This window comes from Oreochromis niloticus, linkage group LG14 (genome assembly GCF_001858045.2).
Source record: "Oreochromis niloticus isolate F11D_XX linkage group LG14, O_niloticus_UMD_NMBU, whole genome shotgun sequence".
Lineage (NCBI taxonomy): Eukaryota > Metazoa > Chordata > Actinopteri > Cichliformes > Cichlidae > Oreochromis > Oreochromis niloticus.
Genome location: NC_031979.2, coordinates 14,491,614 through 14,517,221, shown reverse-complemented (window position 1 = coordinate 14,517,221; position 25,608 = coordinate 14,491,614). Strand labels below are relative to the sequence as shown.

The following is a 25,608-nucleotide window of genomic DNA, read 5'->3' as shown; positions in this document are numbered from 1 at the left end:
TATTTAAAGTGAAAATGAAATGCATTAATCAGGCCAGCGTGCTTTTGGATTGACTGCTTTTTTATTTATTTAATGATACAGTACTCATTTACAAAGCAGCCTTATATTCAACGTACAGGAAAAGAACAAAAACATTTTACCTGATAATAAAGAACAGACATGAAACGACGCCTGGAGCAGGCTTTAAATGGTGTTTCACATTCATTCAGTCACTTAGCAACATTCACATTCATCTGGGAGAAACATAAAACATGCACAGCAAACATATCAGCCTTCCAAACACACACACACGGTTATTTGGTCTTTTTAATAACTTTTGTGATTTGGCTTGATTCCTAATGTTGATCTGTTGAGTCTGTTTTATTAGAGTCGTACAAAAAGGAATGAAAATTCCCACCTCTCTCTTTTTTCAACCAAAATAAACTTTTTTTTGCACTTTTTCCCTGATATCACTTTTTCCAGTCTAAACCCAGGCCTGCCATCCTGGGAAAAGTCTGCTGAGGTTTTTGGGGTCCATGGCTTGCTGGATGAGCAGGTTGACCTGTCCTCCCACGCTGAGCACCGTTCCCTCTTCCACTCCCTTGAGCTTCTCCTGCAGCCGCAGCAGCACCCGCTCCGCCACCTTGTTGAAGCTCTGACTGTCACTGCTGGAAAGAAAATGAGGGGAAGAGATTGAACACACACTCAAAACCTTGCCAGCTCCAATTCTGACACTTCTCTCCTTGATTACCTGGATTTACGGCTGTTGTCTATGTCATCTCCCCCCATAGTGGAGCTTAGCGTTGCGTTGAGCTCCTGCTGCTCGTCATGCTGCAGGTAAAAAGCTTTCAGGGGGTTCATGGTCCAGTCAAACAAAGGGTCATACAGCAGCACCTATTCAAAACGCACAAAGACACAGAAACGTACAAAAGCACTGCTTAATATGAAGTTACGGAATAAAATATAATATTTAGAGCAGGTAAAAAGCCTCTGTGTAAACCATCACAAGATTTTACCTCCACAATAGTCAACAGAGCTTCTTGAGAACTTCTCATCACCTCCATCGTCTTCTCACAGCATCTGAAAGTGAAAGCAGGGTTCAGATTATTTATAGTGCTGAATGTTTAAAATGTCTAAATCACAACAGATTTCCCAACATAAATCTTAATCTGTGGTCTGAGAAAAGATTAATAAGGAAGTTTGTTTAATGACACAACATAATATGCCATTTAAATTTATAAAACATTATTAATCGTGAAGGAAACTCATCAATCAATGGTGATTGGCTACTCCCACACACAATAAAAGCAATAAAAGCAATCATTCACTCTATAAAAGCACCAGGATTTTTTTTACCATGTCCTGTAAAACCTCAGAATTGACAGGGGGTGCACTTTGTTTTTTACCTCGATTTCTACTGCAAGCCACTTTGCAACCCACCTCCACTTCAGTTTATATTTTTCATGTCTGATTCAAATTTGTCATGTCATGGCTGTCTGCCGTGTTCTGTCACAGAGTCCAGTTTTCCATGTATGTGTATAAAAGGGCGTGAAGGTCCCAGACCAGCATTATACTGACAAATAAGGGCAACATTTGAGCGTAATTCTGAGCTAACCTCCTGAAAACTCCTTCCACTCCGGTGATGCCCATACCGTCCACAATGTCTCTGGAGAGTCTGAAGGGGACAGTCTCAGGGGTGGGGAGGATCTTGCCTTGCTCAAAGGCCACACCTTTAAAACATCAACAACAAAAACACACACAATGAAGAAAAAGGGGCATCCACACTGGGGGGGAAAAAAAACATTTTCTTAAACAAAGAGTGACCTTCTTGGTGTAAGAATACCTAAATCGATGTGCACCAGTTCTGCAGTCTGTTCGTCGATCAGTATGTTTTGGATGTGTCTGTCACCCAGACCCACGATGTAGCCGACTGTGGACACAAAACAGAAAACAGAAGGATCTTTTTACAAATACTGGATCATCGTTTGGAGATATTATGAAATCTCGTTGTTGCAAATGTATATTTTTTAATTCTGTGTCATGATTGATAAATGTTTTCTTTCAAGTCTGGACTTCAACTGAGAACAAAATGTTGACACGCTGAGGTGAAAGGTGGTGTTTTATGTACAAAGCAAACTGGGACCCATCAATCACCTTAATAATAATCAACACCAACACTTTAGTTTCAAGCCACATCAATTATATGTCGCCCTTCGGTTTGTCACATCTTGTATTTACAGTACATAATGAGCTTTACTCTGTGAGACAGTGTACCTATAGAGGAGGTGGCCACACTGCGAGTGTAAGCCAGCCGCTTCTCCATCCACACTGCGGGATCCAGGAACCGTTCCATGCAGAAATACCTAAAGACCGGCCTGAACTTCGTGCACACCTCGTTGTAGGCCTGCAGCTTCTCGTCAAATGCAAGTCTCTGAGCCTCCTGCAGTGACAGCCCAACAAAAACTACAGCTGTGAATTCTGAACCCATAACAAGCATGTGTTGCCATGTTGCACGTGTTTTCCTGTCAGTACCGCCATACCGTCATCTTCCTCCGGCAGGCTAGGCTGGTCCAATCTTGGGGTCGGAAGCGTTTGTGAGCTCCTTTAATGGGATCCACCAGAAACTCCCCGATGGGCACCGTCCCAGAGCACCACTCTAACACGCCACTGCGCTGTGAGAAAGGCACCACCTGGAATCAAGAATATAACAGAGATTTTTAAGCAACAAAGGGAAAAAGAGATGAAAGCAAATGTGAAGCAGCGCCACAGATGTGCGTTTATCGGGGAACCTTGTATCGTCTGATGTTGAGCTTCCTCTTGCGAGTGCCTGTATTGCGCTGCAGTAGCATGGAGCACATGCCGAAGACCTGCTGCATCACTGCGTCCTGTCGCAGGTCGTCCTGACCCTGTTTGCATAGAAACACTAAAATCACTCACAGGTGACGTGACCAAAATCATCACAACGACCCTTCATTTTAGTGCAGCTCAGTTTATTTGTACAGCCCAGTATCACGTGTGAGGGCTCAAACTGCTTCACAGCCATAGAAACAAATTAAGAACAGAGAGTGAGCTCTGTAGGAGACTGGGAGTTTTAAGACGTTTGCAGTCATTCATTCGTTAATGGCTGAATTCTTTTCAACCACAAATTACATCCTCAGAGTGAAACTTTGTCCATATCTGTGTTATTCAGTAAGATAAAGTTATCTCACAGTTATTTTTTTGCTGCAAAATGAGAGTTTCACACATATGGAACCTGTCAATGAAACCTGCTGTAAGTCAGTCAGTCTGCTGTCAGTCTGTGACTGAATGGGGTCAAGTTGGCAATTACATGCTGTTTTTGGTAATACAGTAAATAACTGTGAAAAACCATTGAAAATCACATATCTGTTGTGGTCTACACAGAGAGAATTCACATTTACGAGAAATGTGCAACTTATAGGAAAATAACCACAATACAACCAGCTGGTGGCCAAGTTGGGTCGAGTCTCCTCGAGTTGATGTCATTGAAAAAGACTCATTCAGACTGATGGCAACATGTTGGCATCTGTCTGCATTTATAAATTAGACAGCAGCTATTTACAAACCTTCAAAGATCTCTCTGAGAGTGACTGCAGTCGATCCAATATCCTCTCTATATATGTATATATAGATAGACTGGCTATAGATACTGAATGAAACTGGAATAGAGGAATTGTGAGCCACCTCCTCTACATGGATGACATAAAGCTGTATGCTAGGAGTGAACGAGACATTGATTCACTGATCCACACAACCAACACACAACATTTACAGCAACGACACTGGAATGTCATTCGGATTGGAGAAGCGTAGTCGGATGGTAACAAAGAGAGGGAAAGTAGTCAACATCGCTGACATTGAGGACAGCTACAAGTACCTGGGAATCCTACAGGCAAACAGAAACAAACAGGAACAGCAACCAGAGAGTAAGGCAAGTCCTGAGGAGTCAGCTGAGTGGGAAGAATAAGATCTATCAACACCTATGAATACCTCAGGCAGCAGAAACACAACAAAGAGGAGCAAGAGGAGGAGCCATCATGGAAGGACAGGCCCCTGCATGGTATGTACCACCAGCAGGTAGAGGAGGTGGCTGATATCCAGAAATCCTACCAGTGGCTGGACAAAGCTGGACTGAAAGACAGCACAGAGGCACTAATCATGGCAGCACAGGAACAAGCTCTGAGCACAAGATCCATAGAGGCTGGGGTCTATCACACCAGGCAAGACCCCAGGTGCAGGCTGTGTAAAGATGCCCCTGAGACAATCCAGCACATAACAGCAGGGTGCAAGATGCTAGCAGGCAGGGCATACATGGAATGCCATAACCAAGTGGCTGGAAAACATCTGTACACAAGTGTACAGAAACATCTGTGCCGAGTATGGCCTGGACGTCCTGAGGTCAAAATAGGAGACGCCCCCTGGGGTGGTCGAGAATGACCGAGCTAAGATCCTGTGAGACTTCCAGATACAGACGGACAAAATTGGAGGTGGCTAACCAACCGGACATAGTGGTGGTGGACAAGCAGAGGAAGACGGCCGTAGTGATAGATGTAGGTATAGTGAATGACAGCAACATCAGGAAGAAGGAACACGAAATGCTTGAGAAGTACCAAGGGCTCAGAGAAGAGCTCGAGAAGATGTGGAGGGTGAAGGTAACACTGGTCCCAGTGGTAATCGGAGCAGTAGGTGCAGTGACTCCAGCAGATCTCGGGAACATGGGATCTGCTGACCTATTTTTACTCGTGTGACTGAGGTGTCTGCTTGCTCTGAATCAGTCAATCGATACAACATTGCCATGCAAAATATAGCGATGCTACGCTGTAGAGCTTTTTGTTTCACCACCATCAAACACACAGTTTCAACTCTATTATGTCTGTTTTTTTCACTTTCATCTTATTTTGACAAGCAAACAAGCACACGGATACAAAAATGTTAAGTTTCACCACGACTCTCTCAAGTGGTAAATCATTAGCCTTCAATTGTCTGTCAAATGTTTCAGGAAACACAAACATGCTCTCACACACAAACACACTGCCTGCTAAAGAATGTTTTCATTATAAAGGAGTGAAAGCGTGTTTGTCCTGGTACAAAAACAGGATTAATTATTAGCAATGGCCAAAGCTCAATGGAAAAAAACTCAAGTTTAAATTGTGAGCACCTTCCCGTCAGGGCTGGCCAGACTATAATGGCACATGAGAAGAGATTTGTTAGAAGGACAAAAAAAAACACGTCAAAAGCGAACATAAGACACACACAAACGCACGCACGCTTACTTTGACCAGCTGTCTCCTGCTTTTGCCGTCAGAGCCGACGCAGTCGATGATCTTGGGCAGGTTGACTCCTCCGGCCAGGTGATAGTGTGGCATGAAGGACCTGACAGTCACCAGGTTTTCATAGGCACCGGACGGATCCACCTGTTTACACGATAAATATGAGCCAAACCAATCAAAACATGCATCAACCCCAAAACACTTACATAACAAAACTTTATATAAACTCTGAAAGCAGCAAAGTTCTCTCTCTCTGTATGTTTTTAAGTTGTATTTTACCTTAATTTCCATTGTGGGTATGGTGACCTCCTCAAGGTCTCTAATTTGCATGATGGGCTGATCAGCAGGGATGGGGATGGCCTCTGAAACCAAACGAGGACACAGAGGATGTCTAAGCAGCGGACATTTAATGCACACAACCAAAACATATACTCATGACTTCTGAATGTATATAACTGTACCAGATTAGGTCAACTAGCAAATAAACAGCTGAGTGGACCTGAGCAACTATGAGCAGAAAAGTCTTCATCTTTTTATGACCACAGTGTACTGATCCTCTAACGGCTGCTCCCAGCAGGATAACGCACCATGGCACAAAGCTCAAATCGTCTTAAACTGGTTTCTTAAACATGACAATGAGCTCACTGTACTCAGATGTCCTCCACAGTTACCAGAGCTCTATCCAATAGAGCACCTTTGGCATTTGGTGAAACCAAAGATTCACATCATGGAGCACCATGTCAACATGGACCACTTTCCAGCACCTTGTTGAATCTGTGCCACGAAGAATTAAAGCAGCTCTGATCCAAAAAGATGGTTCAACCCACTCCTAACATGGTGCACCTAATAAAGTGGCCAGCGAGTACAACTCACTCTTCTCTGTTTTGTGTCTGCTGGCATCCATGTAAGCCAGAGTGATGTAGGCATCGCACAGGCGCTCGATCCCTCGGATCATCTCGCCTCGCTTCTTCCTGACGGAGGCGATGATCTTCCGGGCGACATCCGAACGCTCCTGAATGAGGGAGAACGTAAACAATTTAAAAAAAAACAAACAAACACACCAGGTGCTTCTTTTTTTCTCATGTATCATGTTACAAAATGTATCACAGCCAAAGTTTCAAAACACAACACCACTGTCCTTGACGTGTCATATTTTAGCTCCGCATGACGGAGAGAATCATGTAAAAAAGGATGGAAACATCACACCCACCAGATCAAACTGCGAGAGCTGTCGCGTAGCGCTCTTAGACTGCCGGGACCTGCAAAAGTTTTCGTCTTTGTTGGCATTGACCAGGGCGAAGATGATAAAGAGCGTGTGGTGAGGGTGCTGCAGGGATGCTCGGCATATCAGCTATGAGGAGAGAGGAGTACACATGATAAACTGGACGTGGCTGCAGCAAACCTTTTATATAATGCAGTTTACGCTCACAATGATGAATAAAAGAGCCGCATTACCTCACTGAGGACATCGTGGAATCCCGTATCCTCCGCGACGCCAGTTGCCATCTTGGTTCCCATGCGGGCGGCCAGCTGATACATGAGAGGCAGAAACTTGTAGGACGGGATCTGTTTCACCCCTTTCTGTAACACAGAAACAAAAACAGCTTTGTCAGATGATTATATTCGTAAGATTTAGTGCAGATATGTGAACGTTTTACTGACCTTCATCATCTCATTTACATCTTTAATGTCAGCATTTTCCAGCCAGAGGGAAGCCAGCCGGAAGACCCAGGTGTCGTGCTCCTCACCCTGCTCCAGACACTGGATGTAATTCTCCACAGCCTTACACAGAAAGCGCTTTCTGTCCGTCCGCAGGTTGGACAGGGCTTTTTCATCCAGCTCCAGCTCTCTTTGCACTTTTATTGTGTACCTGTGAAGTCGGACAAAGACAGGCTGGAAACAGGCCTTCACTTTTTCTTTGGTTGTAACTGGACCTCAGCTTAAATGCAATACATCGAGCTGTAAATGTGCAAATTAACCTGTTGGAGGTCACTTTATGCTCCTTTATCAAGCCCACTTCCTCCTTGGCCTTTTCCAGCAGGGCCTGTTTGTTCTCAAACTCAGACGAGTTCATGTATTTGTCGATGCTCTGGTACTGAGCGTCAGAGAAGCGGGCCAGAGATAAAAACGCCTCAGTGCGCTGGTTCTGGAGCCTGGAGTCCTGAAGTCCCGATTCCCCCTCTATCACCTCTACTGCCTGAGCACAGATGAGACCTTTATTAACTCAACAGCACAGGGCTGTTCTCACGCGAGGAAACAAAAATCAGCACAAAAAAGGCAAAAACGTACAGGTGTCAACACAAACATTAAAGAAATTTAAAACAAGATTTAACCAGATGCACAAAAAATGTCACTACAAAACAGTGACCCGATTCAGACGTATAAAACACACACAGACACACCATGAATTATTTAATTTTGTCTATATGAAACTGGCGTAGCCAGAGGACATAAAGTGTAAACTTGCAGATGTTTAATATTTATGTCTTCGCCTGCTCCTAATTTGTCTGGACATAAATAAATTATTCATGTGAGGGTGTGTGTGTATGAAGGCCCGCACGCTGCCAGGTCTATGGGTAATAAACCATTCATTTCTCTAGGCGATCCCTGCTGTGTGTGTGGATTTTAGGGCGTTTGAGACCTTTTAGATTCCTATTTTGGTCGCTTTTCTTCACACGAAAAGAAAATACCAGAAAATAACTCTTAACTGGAGCCACTTTGTTAATTCCAGGAACTGTGGACACTCCACATGTGCGAAAACGCTTCAGCTGGGTGATAACAAGCCACAATTCTGCCCTTTTAATCTTTTAATAAAGCTTCGACTGCTCATACCAAAAGCTTTTTCTTACCCTCTCCAGGTACTTCTCCAGTATGACTCCAGGACTTTCCAGGCAGGTTTCTGCCAGCCAGTTACCACACAGCCTGAGGCACTCGGTGTAGACTGGTGCTAACGCAGGATTTAAATCCACCTGTGCAACACACATCAAACCAGCTCAATAACCCATCTTGGTATTTGGGATTTAACTTAGCTAATCATACTGTGTTGCATTAGTTACAACACAGCGTTATGTGTCCGTCTGACCTTTTTCTCTAGGCTGTGTATCATCTGTCTCAGCAGGCCCAGAGCCAGACCCTGCTCTCCCTTTGCCCAGAAAACCTGGGCCTCCTCCAGTTGCCACGACGACACAGGTAGCGACGCCCATGTCCTTCCACCGCCGGCATGCTGCTTCATCTGGTAGACTGCACGCTCTGCCAGCTGGATAGAGGTTAGAGGCAACCTTCATATGATATTCACTTGGTAAATGAAAGGAAAACAGTGCTTCAAACCTTCACCTGTGGGTCTGTGGATGTTACCTGCGTGTTTCCGGCCTTGCGAGCTAACCGGCACAAGTCCATGAGATGGTCAGTGAGGACAGAGCTGAGGTACTGGCTGCTGTCGGGCTCTCCCACCCTGGACAACAGGGTGTGCTGGGCCACAGAGCGGACAGCTAGGATGGGTTCCACCAAAGCAAAGTCACTGTCAACAAGGAGCTGAGAGTGGTGCCGCCACTGGCTGTAAACGTCTTTCAGGATGAGGTCTGAGAAGGGTCTGATGTAAAAAAAAGAAAAAAAAAAAGAGTTAAAACATGAATAAGTCCAGAGGAGACGTCCCGTGTGTTACTGACTGTGTGGTATGCTTCTGCCTGAGTCACCTGGAGAACAGCTCTTTAACACTCTCCAGCTCTCTGATGCTCTGCAGGTTCCTGAGGGCTGGATACAGAGATGACACGGCCTCCAGACTGCCTTTGCATAGCTCTTCCACCTCGGCACCCCTGAAGAAATGCAGAAGCGTTATAAAGCAGAAATAAAGCTGTCGTACTGGAGGGTAAAATTCGATATTTTCTCCACCGCACCTGGCCTGTCTCAGAGTTTCATCAAATATGGAGAACTCTTTATTCCTGAGTGCTTGCAGGGCACAAAACACAGATTCGTGAAAGCCAGGATTGGATTTCTCCCTCCTGCAACAGCAAAACATATTTGGAGAAAAATAAATAATTACCTTCTAACCGTGAGATTATAGTTGTGTTTCATGCACCAGATGCTTCCCTCACCTTTCTGACAGCTCAAAATCCCACTGCGTGTTCCTCCAGGCTGCTTGAAAGCGAAGATCTCGCAGCTCAGCTCCCCACTCGACCCCTTCGCTCTCGAGACCCCTCATGTAGGTGGCCAGGATGCTGCTTAGACCGAAGTTCTGCAGACCCTGTCGGCATAAGATTAAAGAAACTGTGTTACAGTGCACTGAATATATGAGCTAAAAGATTTTTAATCTAAAACAGTCTTTGGAGAATGTGCTTCATCATAGTATCATTTCAATCATACCTCCACGATGCCCACTTGCCGAGTGACCTCGGGAAGGGTACAGTGAAGGTCGTAGGAGGTCAGGGCCCTTCCCCACATAGCTTCGTGTTCGTAGGTGCGAATCCTGTGAATTCACGTGGCAAACCAGCATCAGCAGATCTGATAATGACTGAAGCTTAATGAGGAATAAGTGACCGTGTGAAAGATCTAATTGAAATTTTCTACCTCATCAGGGGGCTGGTCATGGTCTCGCCACCACAGCCATACAGACTATCGGGCTCGCCGATGCTGCGATACACCTCGATCAGCAGCTCCTATAAATATGCAAAAACGAGAGTCACAGCAAGGAAAGGAGAACAAGAAAGTCTTTTAAAACAGATAAAATAGCTGATGCGTGATAATGATGATACATCAAAATGCAAGATCAGCTTCGACAGCAATGCATTTCCTGGTTGCCAAAAGAGGCTGTCGGGACGTCACCTCTTTTGTGGTGAAGGAGCCTGAGGTGGTGCGTAAGGTCGAGAAGTACCCTGTAGATACAGTTGGGATCACTTCATACACTGTTCAGATGCTGGAACCACAACAACAGCAGCCTAAAGGCGCTTTATATTGCAAGGTAGACCCTACAATAGTACATACGGAGAAAAACCCAACAATCATATGACCCCCTATAACCAAGCACTTTGGCAACAGTGGGAAGGAAAAACTCCCTTTTAACTGGAAGAAACCTCCGGCAGAACCAGGCTCGAGGAGGGGCGGCCCATCTGCCGCGACCGGTTAGGATTAGGGGAGAAAGACAGGATGCTGGACGATGCCCAAGCTGTGGACCCCACTATTCCCACTGGGGGACTTTATCACTTGCATGTACTTGTAGAAGTGATTGGGAATATTGCCTAAATGACTTAAACCCTAACAGTGTTCTGTTGTTGGACTTCTGTGCTAACCACAGTTTTTCCATAATGATCACCATGTTCAAGCATAAGTGTGTCCCTAAGTGCCCAAGATACCCCAGGTTGCAGGCAGAGAATCATTTTCATATTCATATAATCGGATCTGAGGCTGAATGTGTTAAAGACACTCAAGTGAAGCGAAGACCTGATGGCAGAAGAGGATGCTGGAAAAACCAGGGTACCCAAATGTAGTGAGGATGTGCTGGGAGCATCTGGGTGGGGAGAGGAAATCCATCTATTTTCATCTAGAAAATAGATGGATGGGCTTTTTTCCTCCCATATTTAAATATTTTTATGTCTGTGAAGCTCCATGAACCTTTAATTTATTTGTTAGCCAAACAAATAAAAGTGATTTGACCTGATGTTGTCATTTAGAAAACAAAGCAGCCTGTGTAACTATGTGTGCAACACGAAGGACCAACCTGCAGACTGATACTGGTGTCTTCCATGCTCTTCTCGGTCAGGCTGGAGATCGTGAAGTTCTGGCTGTTCTCTTCAAAATTTAATTTCCGCGTTGCTCTGGAGTTGGTTCTGCAGTTACAGGAAATGAATGGATCAAAAATGAAAAGCTGGATAAAGTTATTTTTCCGTTACTGTTTTAATCAAGCCGCTGCATACTTGCGACTTTCTTCCATGTTAGCTTTGATCTTGTCCACGTAGATCTCGGTGTACAGCAGGGCGGTGAAGTGAGCTGAGCAGGACTGAGCGGCTTTGGCCACCTCCAGGTAGTTCAGATCCAGCCAGAAGTTTGAGTCGCACACTGTGCCAAAGGATTTACTGCAAGAAGGCAAAGCTCTACATTCATACTACAGCAAGTTTATAGGGCAGAGACAAAAGCAGGTCCAATCGAATAATATCTGGCTACAAACCAGTCAGCATCCAGTGGCCTCTGCTGGTGTCTGAGATAGTCAATAACTGCAAGCATGGTACGCAGAGAGGTCTTATCATGCACGCCCTGGCTCGCAGTGTCGGACTCTGCAGAGAATAACATAGATGCTCATCTCAAAGCAAACAAGCACTAAATATGATCTATCGTCCACTGTCAAAATATAAGCAATAGGATCAATAATATTTGTCACAGATTCAAACTGACCAGAGTCAGACGTGAGAGGAGTGGCGGAGCGACTCGAGGCCTGAGCGCTTCTGCAACAAAAGCTGAAAAAGTCCTGAATGTGGGAGGAGAGCAAGTCCCTAAACGACCCATCGGAGTCATCCAGAAGAATGGAGTGAATGATGAGAGGCAGTAACCTCTGGCAGCAGTCCACCCACACCTAAACATGGAGAGAATAACGGAGTGACACAGAAGGAATAAGGTAGAGTAGGCTGTACTGACATTCAGTATATGACTACAAATGTTAACTAATTAAACAGAACAAAAAAAATACAGAATTCTGGTTGAGTAATGTAGCCATTCGATTTCTAAACAGCTCTTAGGATAACTCACCAGGCAGAGTGGTCGGGACAAAAGCAGAGCCTCACACTTGACCCCTCCGCTGTCCAGCAGCGCTGTGCACAGAGCCTTCAGCCAGCTCTTGTGGCTGCCCGCCTGGGGAATCCAAAACTCCTGGCTCTTCAGGTTTCCTCTGGCCTCTGTGCTCTCCTTGGCAGCCACAGCAGCCACCTGAACGAGGACGGCAGCCAGTAATCAGATGCATGAGCTTGCTGTGAGCTCCCGTGAGGTAATTTGCAGACACGTACAAACATCTAAAACCCACCTTATTCTTGGCTGTTCTAAATGGATTAAGGTAAGTCAGCATGGGGTCTCTGTTGCCTTTGTGTTGCTCCCAGAAGTCGACTCCTGACTGAGTTGCGAGGATGTTCTTCAGGCACTGAGCTGCTGCCCGTCTCACCTCGATTCTGGCAGACAACCGCAGCACAGAGCACATCAGCTTTTCCATCATCATGAGTTAAAACCTGATAGCTACAGAATTTGAGGAGTCAGCGTACTGCTGTTGAGTGAGCGCGTCATTCATGCAGTTGAAGACGATGTACAGACACTGAGACTCGGTGGATTCGAACAGGGAGACGGCTTTTTCATACAGGGGGTCTCTGCCATGGAGAAGGGCGATGTTGGACAAGTCTACTGGGCCCAGCTCTCCTAAACAGCTGCCTGCCGCCTCTGCAGCACAAGGACTGAGCTATGAGAGCACTGCAAAACTGAAACTAATCAAACTGTTGACATGGAAGACAACACAGCTTTGATTTGTTTTACCCTGAATGTCAGCTCCTCCAGGGTGGCCGGCTGCTAGTTTACAGAGCTGCAGCAGATCGAGGACCAGCTTCACCAGCACACTGTCGCTCGCGTCGGCTAAAAAGGACGACACGGATGGAAAACATTTACATGCAATCGTTCTCACGCAGAAACCACTCTTCCTCCTTTAGCATCATACCGTGGCACTCTTTAAGAAGCTCTCTGATCTGTCCTTTGTTGTCATGCAGCTGTCTGGTGAGCTCCTTTAACCCCTCGAGTCTAGTCAGAGGTAAGGAGTCACAGGACGTCACTGACAGGAAGTGGGCGATCTCCTGCAGGGCGGATAATTAAGAATCCATTACTCTCCGTATCAATATGATGACAGAAGATCTAAATAGACTTTTAAGCGAGGACATTACATTTCCACATGTATTTGCTGCTTTTACCTGTCTCAGACTGAAGGTGCCAGCGTTATATTTGAGTTTGTGCTGTACAGCCCGCAGCTCTCTGAATTCAGGGATATCAGGGAAAGGCTCCAACCCTCTGATGGCTTCCTTTAACGTCTGCTGATTTTCTATGACAAGAAACTGCAGCAGACTCAGCACCTTCAGGGCAAAAAGAGGACTCAAAATCAAAATCATGCACACTGAAAAGGAGCCACAGTTATTCTAAGAGAAAAATATGAAATAAAGAGGAGTTTATTATCAGCAAACAGTCCATCCTTCTGTCTGTGCACAAAAACCCCAGATTATCTTCCTCCCCTAACCCCAACCGCTCCCTCGGCAGATGGCAGTCCCTCCCCGAGCCTGGTTCTGCTGGAGGTTTCTTCCTGTTAAAGAGAAGTTTTTCTTTCCCACTGTCACCAAAGTGCTTACTCACAGGGGTTCATGAAATTGTTGGGTTTTTCTCTGTGTACTATTGCAGGGTCTACCTTACAATATAAACCACCTTAAGGCGACCGTTGTTGTGATTTGTGCAAATAAAACTGAATTGAAACTAAATTGAAAAACAAAAAGTGGCATTCCCACTTTCTTTCCCATTTTCCTAACAAAATATTAAGAAATTATGGGTGGCCCAAGAGTTTTGAACTGTATGCTGTGTACTAAATACTAAATACATTCAACAATTTGGCATGCAATCACTAGTGGTGTGCGGATCGATATAGAAATATCGATTCTTCCGACACCAGTAATTTATGTTCTAGAATCGATTCTCATATTAAAATATCGATATTTTAGTACTTTGGGGTAAATTTGTAGTTTTTCATTAACAGGAACACAGTGGAAAGAAACTATATCATACAGATTGTCTAAATTGAAAGGAACTACTTCCTCTTACGCCTTTCATAGTCATATGCGAAATAGGGCTGTATAAATGTGTTGCAGCACCGGGCCCTGGCGTGCACACTCACAACAATGGCTGAGTCTAAATGGAGTCATGTGTGGACGTATTTTACCTCCACAAACAGCCAAGACGCGGTTTGCGATACATGTAGCAAGACAGTGAGATTCTGCATCATTAAGCAATAAGAACAAAAAGTCTGATGTCCTGTAATCATTATGAAGCTATGTTATTATATTATTATTACAATTACATAATGCAATTATATATTGTATTATGAAATACAATGAAACATTAAGTTTTTGAACAGAGTATCGGTATCGGTTCAGTATCGTCGATACCACCCTGAATTTTACTTGGTATCGGATCGGAAAGGAAATCAGTGGTATCGCACATCACTAGCAATCACTTACCTGCTCTGAGATGGAGGGTCGGCTGGTCACCTGAGCAGTTAGAGTTCCAATGATGACCTGTAGGTGGCAGCCCAGAGCATCATCACAGACCTGCAGGGACACGTGACACACGGAGGCCAGCAGGTCACAGCACAGAGCGAGGCTGCGGGTAGAAACCTCATCACACGGAACTGGTCTGTGGGCGGCAGGAAAACAATGTTTGTGTATGTACAGAACAATATGTGTGAAATGTAGAAAAACTGTTCTGTAACCTAGCCTAAAACCGCGCTACTAATGTAGCTAAGTTAGCTCAATTTTTAGCCGGTTTTTGGTGGTAAATGACGCAGTTTGAATGTCTGTTTACCCATTTGTTTTTAATATCGAGATACCTTTTAATGATAGAAAAAAACAATAATAATAATGATAATAATAATAATAGAACAGGAATAGTATAAAAAATGACTGATTTTTTGCTAATTTATATATATATATATATATATATATATATATATGTGAAAAAGGATAACAACAACTAATATATATATACATATGAGCATTTAAAAACAACCATTAAGAATGGGAAATGACCAATTTCAGTGATCACAGACTTGCTTTGGTTTAAGTTATATTTTATGTTATTTTGGTATTACAAATTTTAAGATCAGTTGTTGTTTTTATTTCTAGTGGTAATGTGTTCCACATCTGTGGGCCTATAACTTTAATTTCATATAATATGATCTGACTGGTTTACTCAGGATTCACACCAGTGTGTCAGTCTGCCTGCGAGTGCACCGACCTGCTGTTAATATGGTGAATGAGCGTGTAGATTATATCTCTGAGAACAAAGGCCCAGGCTCCTCCCAGACCGTCCTTCACCTCCCTGAGCAGCAGGCTGACGAACAAATGGTACATGAGGAGGATGCGGTGCCGTTCGTAGCGGTTGGTCGTCTCCGCTGCTCTTTCACACACCGCCAGCAGAATCCTCTGGATAGAAATCTACAGACAGATGTAACATTATTGCACATAGAACAGAAAACGGAACACTGTGACTATTGTCAAAACAAAAAAAGTTTGACTGGGTGATGATACATGAGACATCATACCGGGGTTTTTGACAGAATGGCTACCAGTGACTTGTGGTTGGCACCATGACACTTGCTGAGGTAGTCCAGTGTAGCTTTGATGACATATGAGCTGAAGTATGGTGGATTTGGTACCGGGTCTAGCTCTCTGAGAGATAGTAAACACTGATTATGACGTCCATTTTTTTTTTACCATACTGAGTATTTAGATGAATGAACAGTAAAAGGAAATTAAAAAGAAAAAAAAACTACTAGAGGACAAATATCCCAGTACCCAATAAAGCGTTTCAGGTCTCCTCTGTCTTCTTCAGCTCCACTTTCTTCATACAGAGTCATGAGCAGTTCCACTACAATGTCAGCCAGGTTACTGTGGATCAGGCTGTCGATTTGCTGTGGACACATGTGAGAAGGTGAATTTTAGAGTATATAAAATCACTTGACTATGGCTTGTTCAGCCAAGCGTTTGACCTTAATAACATTTTCTCAGATCTTAGGACTGACAAGCAAAAGTCTTGAGTACAGATGTAATGTTGATACAACCTGGTGTTACCTGTTTGCCCAGACAGCTGGCATCTTTGAGCAGGTCATACACCATGTTGGCCTTCTCTCTCTGCTGTGCAACCTGCGAGTCCTGGCCCGGCAGTGCAAAGTATGGCAAAATGTTGACCATGATCTTTGGGAAACAGTCTGCCAGTAAGTCCCTCCAGTCTTTGTCGAGAGACCTGCCGACAGACTTCACCTGCTCAAAGTCATCCAGGAAGACGAGGCGGGGGATCAGCACCGGGTAGGAAGAGCTGTAAGGGTATTGGAAAAGGATGCTCAGTCAAAATACACTTCCTAAATAACACCAGCTTAACGTAACTATAGCAGAAGGAAATGTCACTCAGTGAGGCAAAGATGAGCTTGTTTTTTCTCACTTATAGAAATCTTTGACTGTGTCATGATCCAGGAGACTGTAGGGGAAAGATCCAAGAGTGTAGCGGTCATCAGACTGTCTCTGTGCGAGCCACTCGGCCACCAGGTAGTTCAGGTGAGAGCTGACGAATGTTTTTACGCTCCTGTAGCCCAGCGCTCTGGAGACACTGCACAACATCTGAAGAGAAAAAGAGGACAGGCCAAATCATGTCACCCTGGACGATTACTGAACCATAGTAAATCTGTTTGCATGCTTGATTGAAATATTCTCCTCCCTATATTCTGCGCCTTGAGAAAGGAACTCCCATAAATCCACATGCAACGAAGTCAGTCGCAAAAATCCCACCTCTTACTGGCAGTAAAACTGGCCCACAGTGACATACAGTGCAGTATTAATCTGTGTCAGAGTAGTTATCCAAAGCAAGTTTTACCTCACTTCTCCAATATATCAAGACCTGGTAAAAGCAAAATTGCATTCAAGTAGCTTGTTACCTTTTTAATGAGCTGCTCTTCAATATTATTTTCTTTATAGGACTGGAAGAGTGCAAACAGGGACTGTTTTTCACACACGGGGCTACAGCACAGTACGACTGACAAGCTCTTGAGCAGGGTGGCCTTGCGGTTGAACATCTCGTCCTCCCGGTCCTCAGAAGAGCAGCCTCTCTGCGTGTGATTGCACAAACAATATGTTAGTCGCTAAAACATGGTATGTGGGGGGCGGGTTCCCGACGTGTGGCAATGCTGCTCAGTCTTACCGGAAGCTTCATCCCCTCCTGAGCCTTCAGGTAAACGTTCTCAAAGGCTTTCTGTTGGTGTTTTAGCGGCAGCATCTTCCTCTTATCTGGTTGCTCTGAGCTCATGTCCAGAAACAGCCTGGAGATTTGATACCAGCGAGCACATATTTATCTGTCTGATCTTGGTCTTGTTTTATGTTTATTAGTAGTAAAAGACGGAAGCGTACCTCTCCACTGACACGGCTACCAGCATGCGGACTTTGTGGTGTGCATCTGCGAGGTGAGATGGAAGGACAGCAGACACGGGATGGTCGTCCTCTCTGTCAGAGGTTCTGATGCTCAGGATGGCCCACTTACAGCATGGGTCGGCCTAACCAAGCCGAAATGACAGGAAACACAAAAGAACAAGTCAAAAGCAGTGACAACGAGAGCTGCTGCAGTAATGGGACACTTTTACGGGCAGTAAAAACAGCAACATTGTTGCCTAATTGTAGATTTTACCTCCAGGAGAGCAACCAGACATTGCACTAAAGCAGCTCGCACAGATGCCACGCATTTACCCGTATGGCTCAGGAAACTGAAACGCAGTGCAATAAGAGCATTAGTAACAGTTCTGACTACTATACACTTCCACAGAAAACAATACATTGTTTGTAGTGCAACAAATATACATGTTTTACCCTGTTGCTAACCCTTAAACAAGATAATTTCAAATTCCAAAAGAAGGTAATTTTACACTTGACTTCTCTATCAAGGATTGAAAGCATGTATGTAAATGTAATCTTTTTTAAAGAGCAGCCAGTTCATCTATTCATGGTGTAAAAACATGCTTCTAACCAGAATCCGGACACCACTTTCAGCAGGGATCCCTGCACATGTCTCATCTCCTCTGGCATGTGATGGGTTTTCCCCAGGCTCTTTATGGAGGGTAACAAACTCATTAGTACAGCAGCACAGATCTCCTGGTCCTGACGATACAGAGAGCACAGGTCCCTGTGAAGACGGCAACAAATACATCTATTTATTACCACAGACACATTAATTCACGTTGGGCAGATTGAATGCGTCTAACAAATACGAGTAAGAGAAAGGTTCTCATACGCCAGAGGACGGAGCAGCGAGTCAAATTCCTCTGGGGAGAGCGAGTCCTCAGCAGGAAGCTTCTTCAGCAGGATGAGATACTGCAAGAAAACCAGATAAGATAAGTGTTTTCTGGCTAAAGGATTGCCACGGTGATCCTCCAAATTTGCTGCTGCCTACCATGTTAAGGTGCAGGGCTTTACTGAAATCCATCTGCTCCACCAGCAGCAGCAGCTTGCGCCGCACTTCCTGGGGTTTGAAAAGCAGGCCGTGGACGGGCTGGACCGAGCTGCACTCACACAGGAACTCCAACACTGCGAGGAGAGCCAGGTCCTGCTGTGCCAGATGATCTTCTGATAGAAGGCTTTTCGCACCTGCAAGGTAGCGAGCATTGTGTATGAAACGTGCTAATTTTTTACTTAGCTGTCTGTGTTTTTAAGAAAGGAACAAACCAGGAAAGGACCCGACATACCTGGGCCGCAGGAAGTGTCGGTGTTGTCTCCTTTGGGCCTGTGGTTCCCGTTGGTGCTGCTCTGGGGCTCTTCACCATCATCAAACAAGTCAACATCATGGCCTTGCTGAGTTCTGGTCATTTCCCACTCATCATCCATGGGGTCATCCTCATCCACGGCAGTGACTCTCCTGGGAGCACTGCTTATCTAAAGGGAAGAAGAAGAGAGCTTGGTTTCACAAGCCTGCTTTTCACATTAAGGTTTTTCCTCTTCAATCTTTTAAATCGGTGACATTCTCTTAGTGTCGCTTACCAACATTTTGCAGATTTCCGCCAGCTCGCTGAGGAGGCTGGCTGGCAGAATCATTATAAAGAAACCAGAGGAGGCGGGACAGATATTTTCCTGCAGAATAATCACAAACGTAGTTAAAATCCACTGTCAATGCCTGACTTCAACGTCAAGAGATACAGTTGTATTCTAGAAGAAAAGCTTTCGTCACCTTGTTTTTTCTGCTGGCAGACTGTGTGCAAAGCTTCATAACAGACCTCAGGGTGCCCATGGTCCCCTCCTCTGTCATTTTTACTTTCACCCCTGAAACAAACCCGCTGAAGTCCTGGGCGAGAGCCTATGAGCAAGAACAGCCCGAAAACTTTAAAGCTGAGGCTCATATTTCATTTCACCTTTCAATATGACAAACAAGGGTTCTCAGCCAGGCTGGAATCAGATTTTATGACTTTAGATAACTGATTACCTTTGCTTTACTGAAGAGCTGCGATCGGCAGGCCTCCTCCTCAGTCAGAAACCCAGTGGAGACGTAAGCTGCCAAAACAGCGGTCAGCTGACTGAAACAACGCACCAGACACTCTGGAGGAGTGGACTGAGACTGTGGAGGGTCCAAAACAATAGATGTCATTGTTTACCATGAAAAACAACATTCATACGCGCACACACGTCCGACTTCAACTCACTTCAGGAGAGAAGCAGTTGAGTAAATTGTCAGCCACGCAGAGCAGGGACTGCTCCAACTTGTTTCTGAGGCCGGGGACAGCAGCAAACCGGCTGTCAGCCGACGCCGTCCTCGCCGACTCGTCAAATCTGCAGACTTCAGACGGTGATGTGTTGAAGCTGAACTGCTGGTACAGTCTCTCGATCTGTTCCAGGTTGTCTTTGGCATCGGAGGGCATTTGCTCTTGAGAAAAGGCACTTTGAAGAGAAAGGAGTTGCAAAGAGGGTTAGTTTAATTCCCAAATCTCAAAGCAATACCTACAGAGAGGGCAGAGAAAGATGCAGTGCAGAAACTGGCTGTATATTAAGGGTTATGGCTAGAAATTGTATATAGTAATAAAAGAGGTAGAAAATACAACAATTCCCCTCACCTTTCTATGCCATGAGTACCCAGCAGGAACTTTAGGCCGACTCTGGCGTCCTTCAGAGTGAGAGAGACCAAGATGTTTGCTATAAGATTGTGAGGAAAATCTCTGCAATTAAAAGAAAAGTTTAGGCTTTAATCTGAAAATTGACATACAAAATAGACTTTATTCTAGGAAAAAATCGATAAACAAAGAAAAAATATGAAGTAAGGTTCAATTTTCTGAGATTCAGAGTTTGTGCAAACAGAAAAAATAATCCTATAGACAACACTTTTTTAACTGGAACATCTTATCTTTTGAATATAAAAGCATCTTCTACTAATATTGACATCAGTTTATAAGCTGCCAACCTGCAAATGATGGGGTGAGGTCTGGAGCTGTCCTCTATCTCATCACTCTGGTCGCTCATCAGCATCCAAGCTATGAGGCTCTCCTTCAGATTAGGTGATGTGGCTCCTTCTGTGGCCCCCGCAAAGTCCCAGCCTGATGCTGAGATGAGACTTTTTGGGACCGGACACTTTAGCAGGGCCTGGGCAAGACAGAGTGCAGCACTCCTGCGTACGAGGAATCGAATCACATTAGTACCTTTTCTGTAATTAAACAAAACTACTGATGCAATGAAAAAAGAGAGAAACTCACTTGGACGGTTTGCATACTGATCCAGATAAAAGCTTCCAAAAGTCTCTGTCCACATTAATCAGTCCTCCCTGGATGATGGAGGCCAGCAGGTCCAGGCTGAGGGACTCTGTCGGGGACGAGCTGACCCCACGCACTGCCAGGCCCCATACCTTAACCCAGAGCCTTCCCAGCTCCGTCCTGTACACCTGGGCTCTCTCTGGGTAGCGAGCCTGGCACCGGGCCACCTCTCTCAGACAGCGCAGCACATACAGACCCCTCTCTCCCCTCCGCTGCTCTGCCAGGAGCTGGTGCAACACTGACAGCAGTGAGACCAGCTCCCGTCCAGGCACCATGTATGGGTACTTAGAGGTGAGCGCTGTGGTGATTTGCAGCCTGAGAGGGAAAATAAAAGACGGGAATGTCTTTATGTGATGCTGATTGCACAGCAGTCCTTTGTGTCTCAAGGCAGAATTGATGCCCCATAAAATAAAAAGCAATATCGCTGATTTATAAGTCACTCTACCCAGTAATTGTCTTTATTTAACTTGAAAATGTGTTTATATTATTTGTGCTGTGATTATCATACCACGGTATGACATCAAAGTCACTGTGCTGAGGCTGCAGATGCTCACGGAGGACCTCCCAGCCCATTTCGATACGCCGGCGCTTGCTGGCAGCTCCGTGGGTGAGACTGCCCATCTGTGTGGCTCTGATGGAGGCCTGGGTGACCTCCACGATGTGGGTATCACTGTCATCATTAAACAGCTACAGCAAAAAAAACATACGCGCGTTTAAAGGATTAAATTTGTCCAGACAAACTCCTCTAATGAGCTTCCTCACCGCACTTTTGAGCGAAGCTGAACCTTGATGCACTCGGTGCATACGTGACGTTCGATCTTTCTTACCTGGTGACAGATGTCAGCCGTGAGCTCAATGAGATTGTCTTTGACGGCTATGTGTCTGGTCCCTGTGACGTACTTCCCTCTGCTGCCTATGTGACCGATCTCCCTGACCAACGCGTTGTAGAGGTTGTACAGCAGACTCCGCCACTTGGACCAGTCCTCAGCATGCGCACCTGCAGTATGAGTGAGCGCAGCCACCAGTTATTGGTTATTTATTTAAGGATATTCAAATATTTATGCTCATGACGTTTAAATAACTACTGCCAACAAATGAAAGCAAACCTTGAGTTCAGCCACAGGTTTGCAAAAGCTTATATTTTTGATGTTTTCGCCAGTGAAATTTGAAAGATTGGTGCACTGCGATTAAATTTAAATTAAAGTTTTTTACTTGCTTACTGGTTTCTATCTAACATTCACACACACTCACACACCAATGAATGCATTAGTCTGGAATGCATCGGGAACAACCCGAGATTCAGTATCTTGCCCAAAAAGAAGGTTGGAAGCAGGAGCAGACAGGGATCGAACAACCAACCTTCCAGTCCGCTCTACCTCCTTAGCCACAGCCCCCCAAATACAAACTGAGCATCAGAATGAGGAAGAAAGCTGATTTAATTACTTTGAATGTACCATGCTTGTTGTTGCAAGACATGCTGGTCTGAGTGTTTCAGAAACTGCTGATCTGCTGGGATTTTCCTACATAACCATGTCTGCAGTTTACAGAAAATGATCCAAAAAAGAGGAAATGTCCAGCGAGCGACAGTTTTCTAAGCGAAAATGCTTTTGTGATGTCAAAGATTAAAGGAGAAAGGTTATATTGTTCTAAGAGATAGGAAACTCAAATATGCCCTTCTTAAAACAAAGTGGTTGGATGGTCTTCATCAAGGTGAAGAAGAGCATCTCAAAATGTGCAAGACGTCAAACCTTAAAGCAGATGGGCTACAGCAGCAGAAGACGAACCAGAAAGGAAGGTGTACCTAACAAAGGGTTTGTGAGTGTAGCCTGGCCTCCGACCACTATTAACCACAAACACTGGAAATCAACATTTAAAATTAAGTTTCTAAAAGAAGAACCTGTGTCCTGTGTCTTGGCTCCTTTGGGGTGGTGGACACAAATCTGTAGGTTGAAGAACTCCACAATCTCCTCTTTGAGAGCTGGACTGGGCCTCATGTCTGCCCAGACGTACAGTATGGAAGGCAGAAGCTCCTCTCCCAGTCGACACAGCCTCATCCTACAATTCATGGCTGCAGATCTCAAGAAGATGTTCAGAGCTGAGACAAGGTGCTCCAAAACAGCCAAGTGTTTCTCCTGCCTGATACGATTGATACGAAGAATGCATAGTGTTTAAATTTAGCGACTAATACCGGAACATTTATTCAACGCAAATCTAAAACGGTGTTAAAAGTTTTCACCTGACATTAAGCAGTGCTTTGGAGAAAAAGCTGAACAGCGTGTCATTGAATCCATCGGTCTGCATGCAGCAGCCCTGCACCACCGTGTGGATCACTCTGCTCACCAAAACGCGGTTGATGGGTCTGGACGAGGAGTTGAACAAACCACAGTACAAGTCCAAAAGATCTAAGGATCAAGAATAAACACAGATCCATCAATTCTTACTTTTGTCTGCTTCCTCATGTTTATAAAATAAAACTCCAAATAGCCCACTGACTATGCCACTGTTGTGGAGCGATGTCACACCAGTACTTGCGGACAGAGAGGATGTCCTTTACAAGGAGGCTGCTATAATCTTCTCCATAGGCTGAACAGCAGTACGAACTCTGCAGAACCTCCAGCACATGTTTCAGCAGCTCACTGCACTTCAGACGAGGCCCGCCTGGAGGAAGAAGAGGACACTCTTAACTGCAGTCCCCACAGTTCATTCAATATTTTTTCTACTGTGTCTGATGAATTAATGAAAGATACTTATAAATATAAAGATACATGAATGTTCCCTAATTTATTACGACATACATTCACCCAAAACATATTGCAACCTGCTCCTGCTCTTACGTTTGTTAGCACAGCGAATGAAGTATTTGATCAGGCTGCATATTTCAGCCATCTTCTTCTGCCGCGTGGCCAGCGTGGTTGCCGTGACGTTGGATTTGCTTGATTGCATGCTTTCCGTCTCCTTTTGGACATAGCGCTGCAGAAACCTGATGCAAGAAATGCCAAGCAGAATAAAGAGCATTCATTTATAGAAGCCACTTGTTCCGGTACATGGGCTAACTTTAGCTAAAATCATTTATGAGTTACGAGCATGTTGCAGAATATGAAATAAGAGCAAATACTTATTTAAGAACTTTTCAAAAGATGCAAAAAGGTAGAAAATAGTCCCTTCTCTGGAAACACCTTATAGATATATACATTTTGTATTTATATGGTTGCAAATACTCTGATGCAGGTTACCTGAAAACAGCATCCCATGTGAGTTGCTTGGAAGCTTTTGCTTTAGCTGATGAGTTACGATCGAGTTCTTGCACAATCTCTGGAGATCGAAGGAGCCGTCTGAAGTGCTCAGCTTCTTTCTGATAATAATTACGAGATGAAATAAAAAGCATTTACAACGCATTGATTAAAAAAACATTAAAATCAATTCAGGTTTATTTAATTATGGACAATTCCCCACAAAATTCACTTCAAAGCTCTTTATACTGTAAGTTAAAGACCCAACGGTATTGGAGAAAACCCCAACAATCAAGCGACCCAATACGAGCAGGCACTTAGCGAGGGTGGGATGAAAACCCCCCATTTTAACAGGAAGAACCAGGATTTGAAATTCTGTTCAATAAATACGCATAATGTGTCACAACTGAGAACTTGTGGGGCTATACAGACCATTAACATACCAAGATGACTGGCAGATCCTATTTTGTTTTTGTTGCTACTCGTGCCAGGAAAGTAAATAAACCTTTATTTAGAAAAATTACTGATTTTAGAGTCTTTCAGCTATTCATCGCACTGCCTTTGTACACTTATAAAGTGCAAAATTGATGTGGTGCAAGCCACAGGCAAATTGCATCTTATTTGCAAGTGGGCAGGACAGATGCTGATGCTCAGCAGATGTATAAGCGATGCAATCTGAGCTTCTGACTGAGTTCAATATTTTACAGTAAGAAGAGCCCTGATTTGAAGGTAGTAACTAAAAGAAGTGAATTAAAGGATAACTGTGGTTGTTACTGGTGTTGGGCTGCTTTGCCATGATAACTGGACAACAGTGTTAGTTATCCTCTGTTATTTTAAAATAAGCTAAATAGGGAGTTGTTTAACCTATTTAAAGTACATTGAATCGCCTATGAATTCATTTATTTGGACAACTGATAGGCAGTAGTTCGTCTTTTTCACCTTCCTCTCTGTAGCTTTGTCATTCTCGAGTGCTCTGCAGCAGGCCAGGAGATCATGAAGAGCCAGGCTCATTGTGCCTCACCGTGGATGTACACACTGGAGGGACAGGATGTTGACAAAAGTTGTTACTCATCCGCTTTATACCTACACTATTATTACTTAGTAGACATTGTAGATTTCTACCATTCGACCCACACTTTATTCACTGCTTCACTGCTCATGCAAACTACTTTAGCAACACGAAACTGGCAGATTAAGCTTTTAACTTCATTCACAAATGTCCATTCAAACACCTGCGCTGTTCACTGACCTCAGATGACTGCAGTGATTGCAGTTGCGGAGTTGTCACACTTGCAGGTGCAGATGTTAGCTGAGTTAAGGCACACCGCTACTGTACCTGCCATGACAACTTTGCCATCTTGTAGAGCCACACGCACGCACGCACACGTAACCCACGCATAAAATATTCCCGCCCCAGCAGCAAGGCTCAACTGCTCACATCACTTCCTTCTTATGCCTGGTATTGAGTGAGTCCATTCACTTTTCTATCAGCATGAAAATAAACCTAATGTTTTTAATAGGTATTGTGTTATTGAAGTGGTATACGACATGCTGAAGTCACGTTCAACCT

The 25,608-nt window shown here is 44.4% G+C and overlaps 1 protein-coding gene across 1 annotated transcript; it reads right to left on the bottom strand.

Annotated features, from left to right (window-relative positions):
* Nucleotides 1–39: 39 nt before the first annotated feature.
* Nucleotides 40–25,454, bottom strand: atm (ATM serine/threonine kinase). The gene is made up of 63 exons (XM_005474550.3): nucleotides 25,288–25,454; nucleotides 24,978–25,073; nucleotides 24,042–24,160; nucleotides 23,643–23,788; nucleotides 23,302–23,466; nucleotides 23,045–23,210; nucleotides 22,706–22,944; nucleotides 21,636–21,805; nucleotides 21,317–21,495; nucleotides 20,752–21,123; nucleotides 20,463–20,666; nucleotides 20,119–20,220; nucleotides 19,711–19,945; nucleotides 19,494–19,625; nucleotides 19,242–19,367; nucleotides 19,055–19,144; nucleotides 18,763–18,949; nucleotides 18,471–18,664; nucleotides 18,312–18,391; nucleotides 18,048–18,203; nucleotides 17,712–17,787; nucleotides 17,438–17,580; nucleotides 17,232–17,349; nucleotides 16,969–17,139; nucleotides 16,479–16,654; nucleotides 16,112–16,355; nucleotides 15,836–15,951; nucleotides 15,583–15,709; nucleotides 15,276–15,475; nucleotides 14,501–14,675; nucleotides 13,193–13,351; nucleotides 12,946–13,078; nucleotides 12,768–12,863; nucleotides 12,503–12,674; nucleotides 12,271–12,412; nucleotides 12,000–12,176; nucleotides 11,649–11,826; nucleotides 11,425–11,530; nucleotides 11,174–11,332; nucleotides 10,978–11,086; nucleotides 9,831–9,919; nucleotides 9,627–9,729; nucleotides 9,359–9,507; nucleotides 9,161–9,265; nucleotides 8,960–9,079; nucleotides 8,622–8,856; nucleotides 8,350–8,523; nucleotides 8,117–8,236; nucleotides 7,247–7,464; nucleotides 6,930–7,137; nucleotides 6,723–6,848; nucleotides 6,478–6,618; nucleotides 6,141–6,279; nucleotides 5,547–5,629; nucleotides 5,271–5,411; nucleotides 2,769–2,885; nucleotides 2,520–2,669; nucleotides 2,254–2,419; nucleotides 1,823–1,909; nucleotides 1,595–1,709; nucleotides 996–1,059; nucleotides 731–873; nucleotides 40–647 (listed from the first exon to the last, which is right to left on the bottom strand). The coding sequence occupies exons 2-63, from the start codon at nucleotides 25,047–25,049 to the stop codon at nucleotides 464–466; spliced, it is 9,288 nt and encodes a 3,095-aa protein (XP_005474607.1). The 5' UTR covers nucleotides 25,050–25,073; nucleotides 25,288–25,454; the 3' UTR covers nucleotides 40–463.
* Nucleotides 25,455–25,608: the final 154 nt, after the last annotated feature.

Bases quoted from the DNA above. Each gene is read 5' to 3' on its own strand.
- atm (XM_005474550.3), bottom strand. From the start codon at position 25,049: ATGAGCCTGGCTCTTCATGATCTCCTGGCCTGCTGCAGAGCACTCGAG. The intron at 9,080-9,160 runs GTGCGGTGGAGA...GCATTTCTTCAG, and splicing joins GAAACTCTGAGACAGGCCAG to GGGTGCCGAGGTGGAAGAGC. The intron at 1,060-1,594 runs GTTAGCTCAGAA...TTTCACTTTCAG, and splicing joins GTGGAAGGAGTTTTCAGGAG to ATGCTGTGAGAAGACGATGG.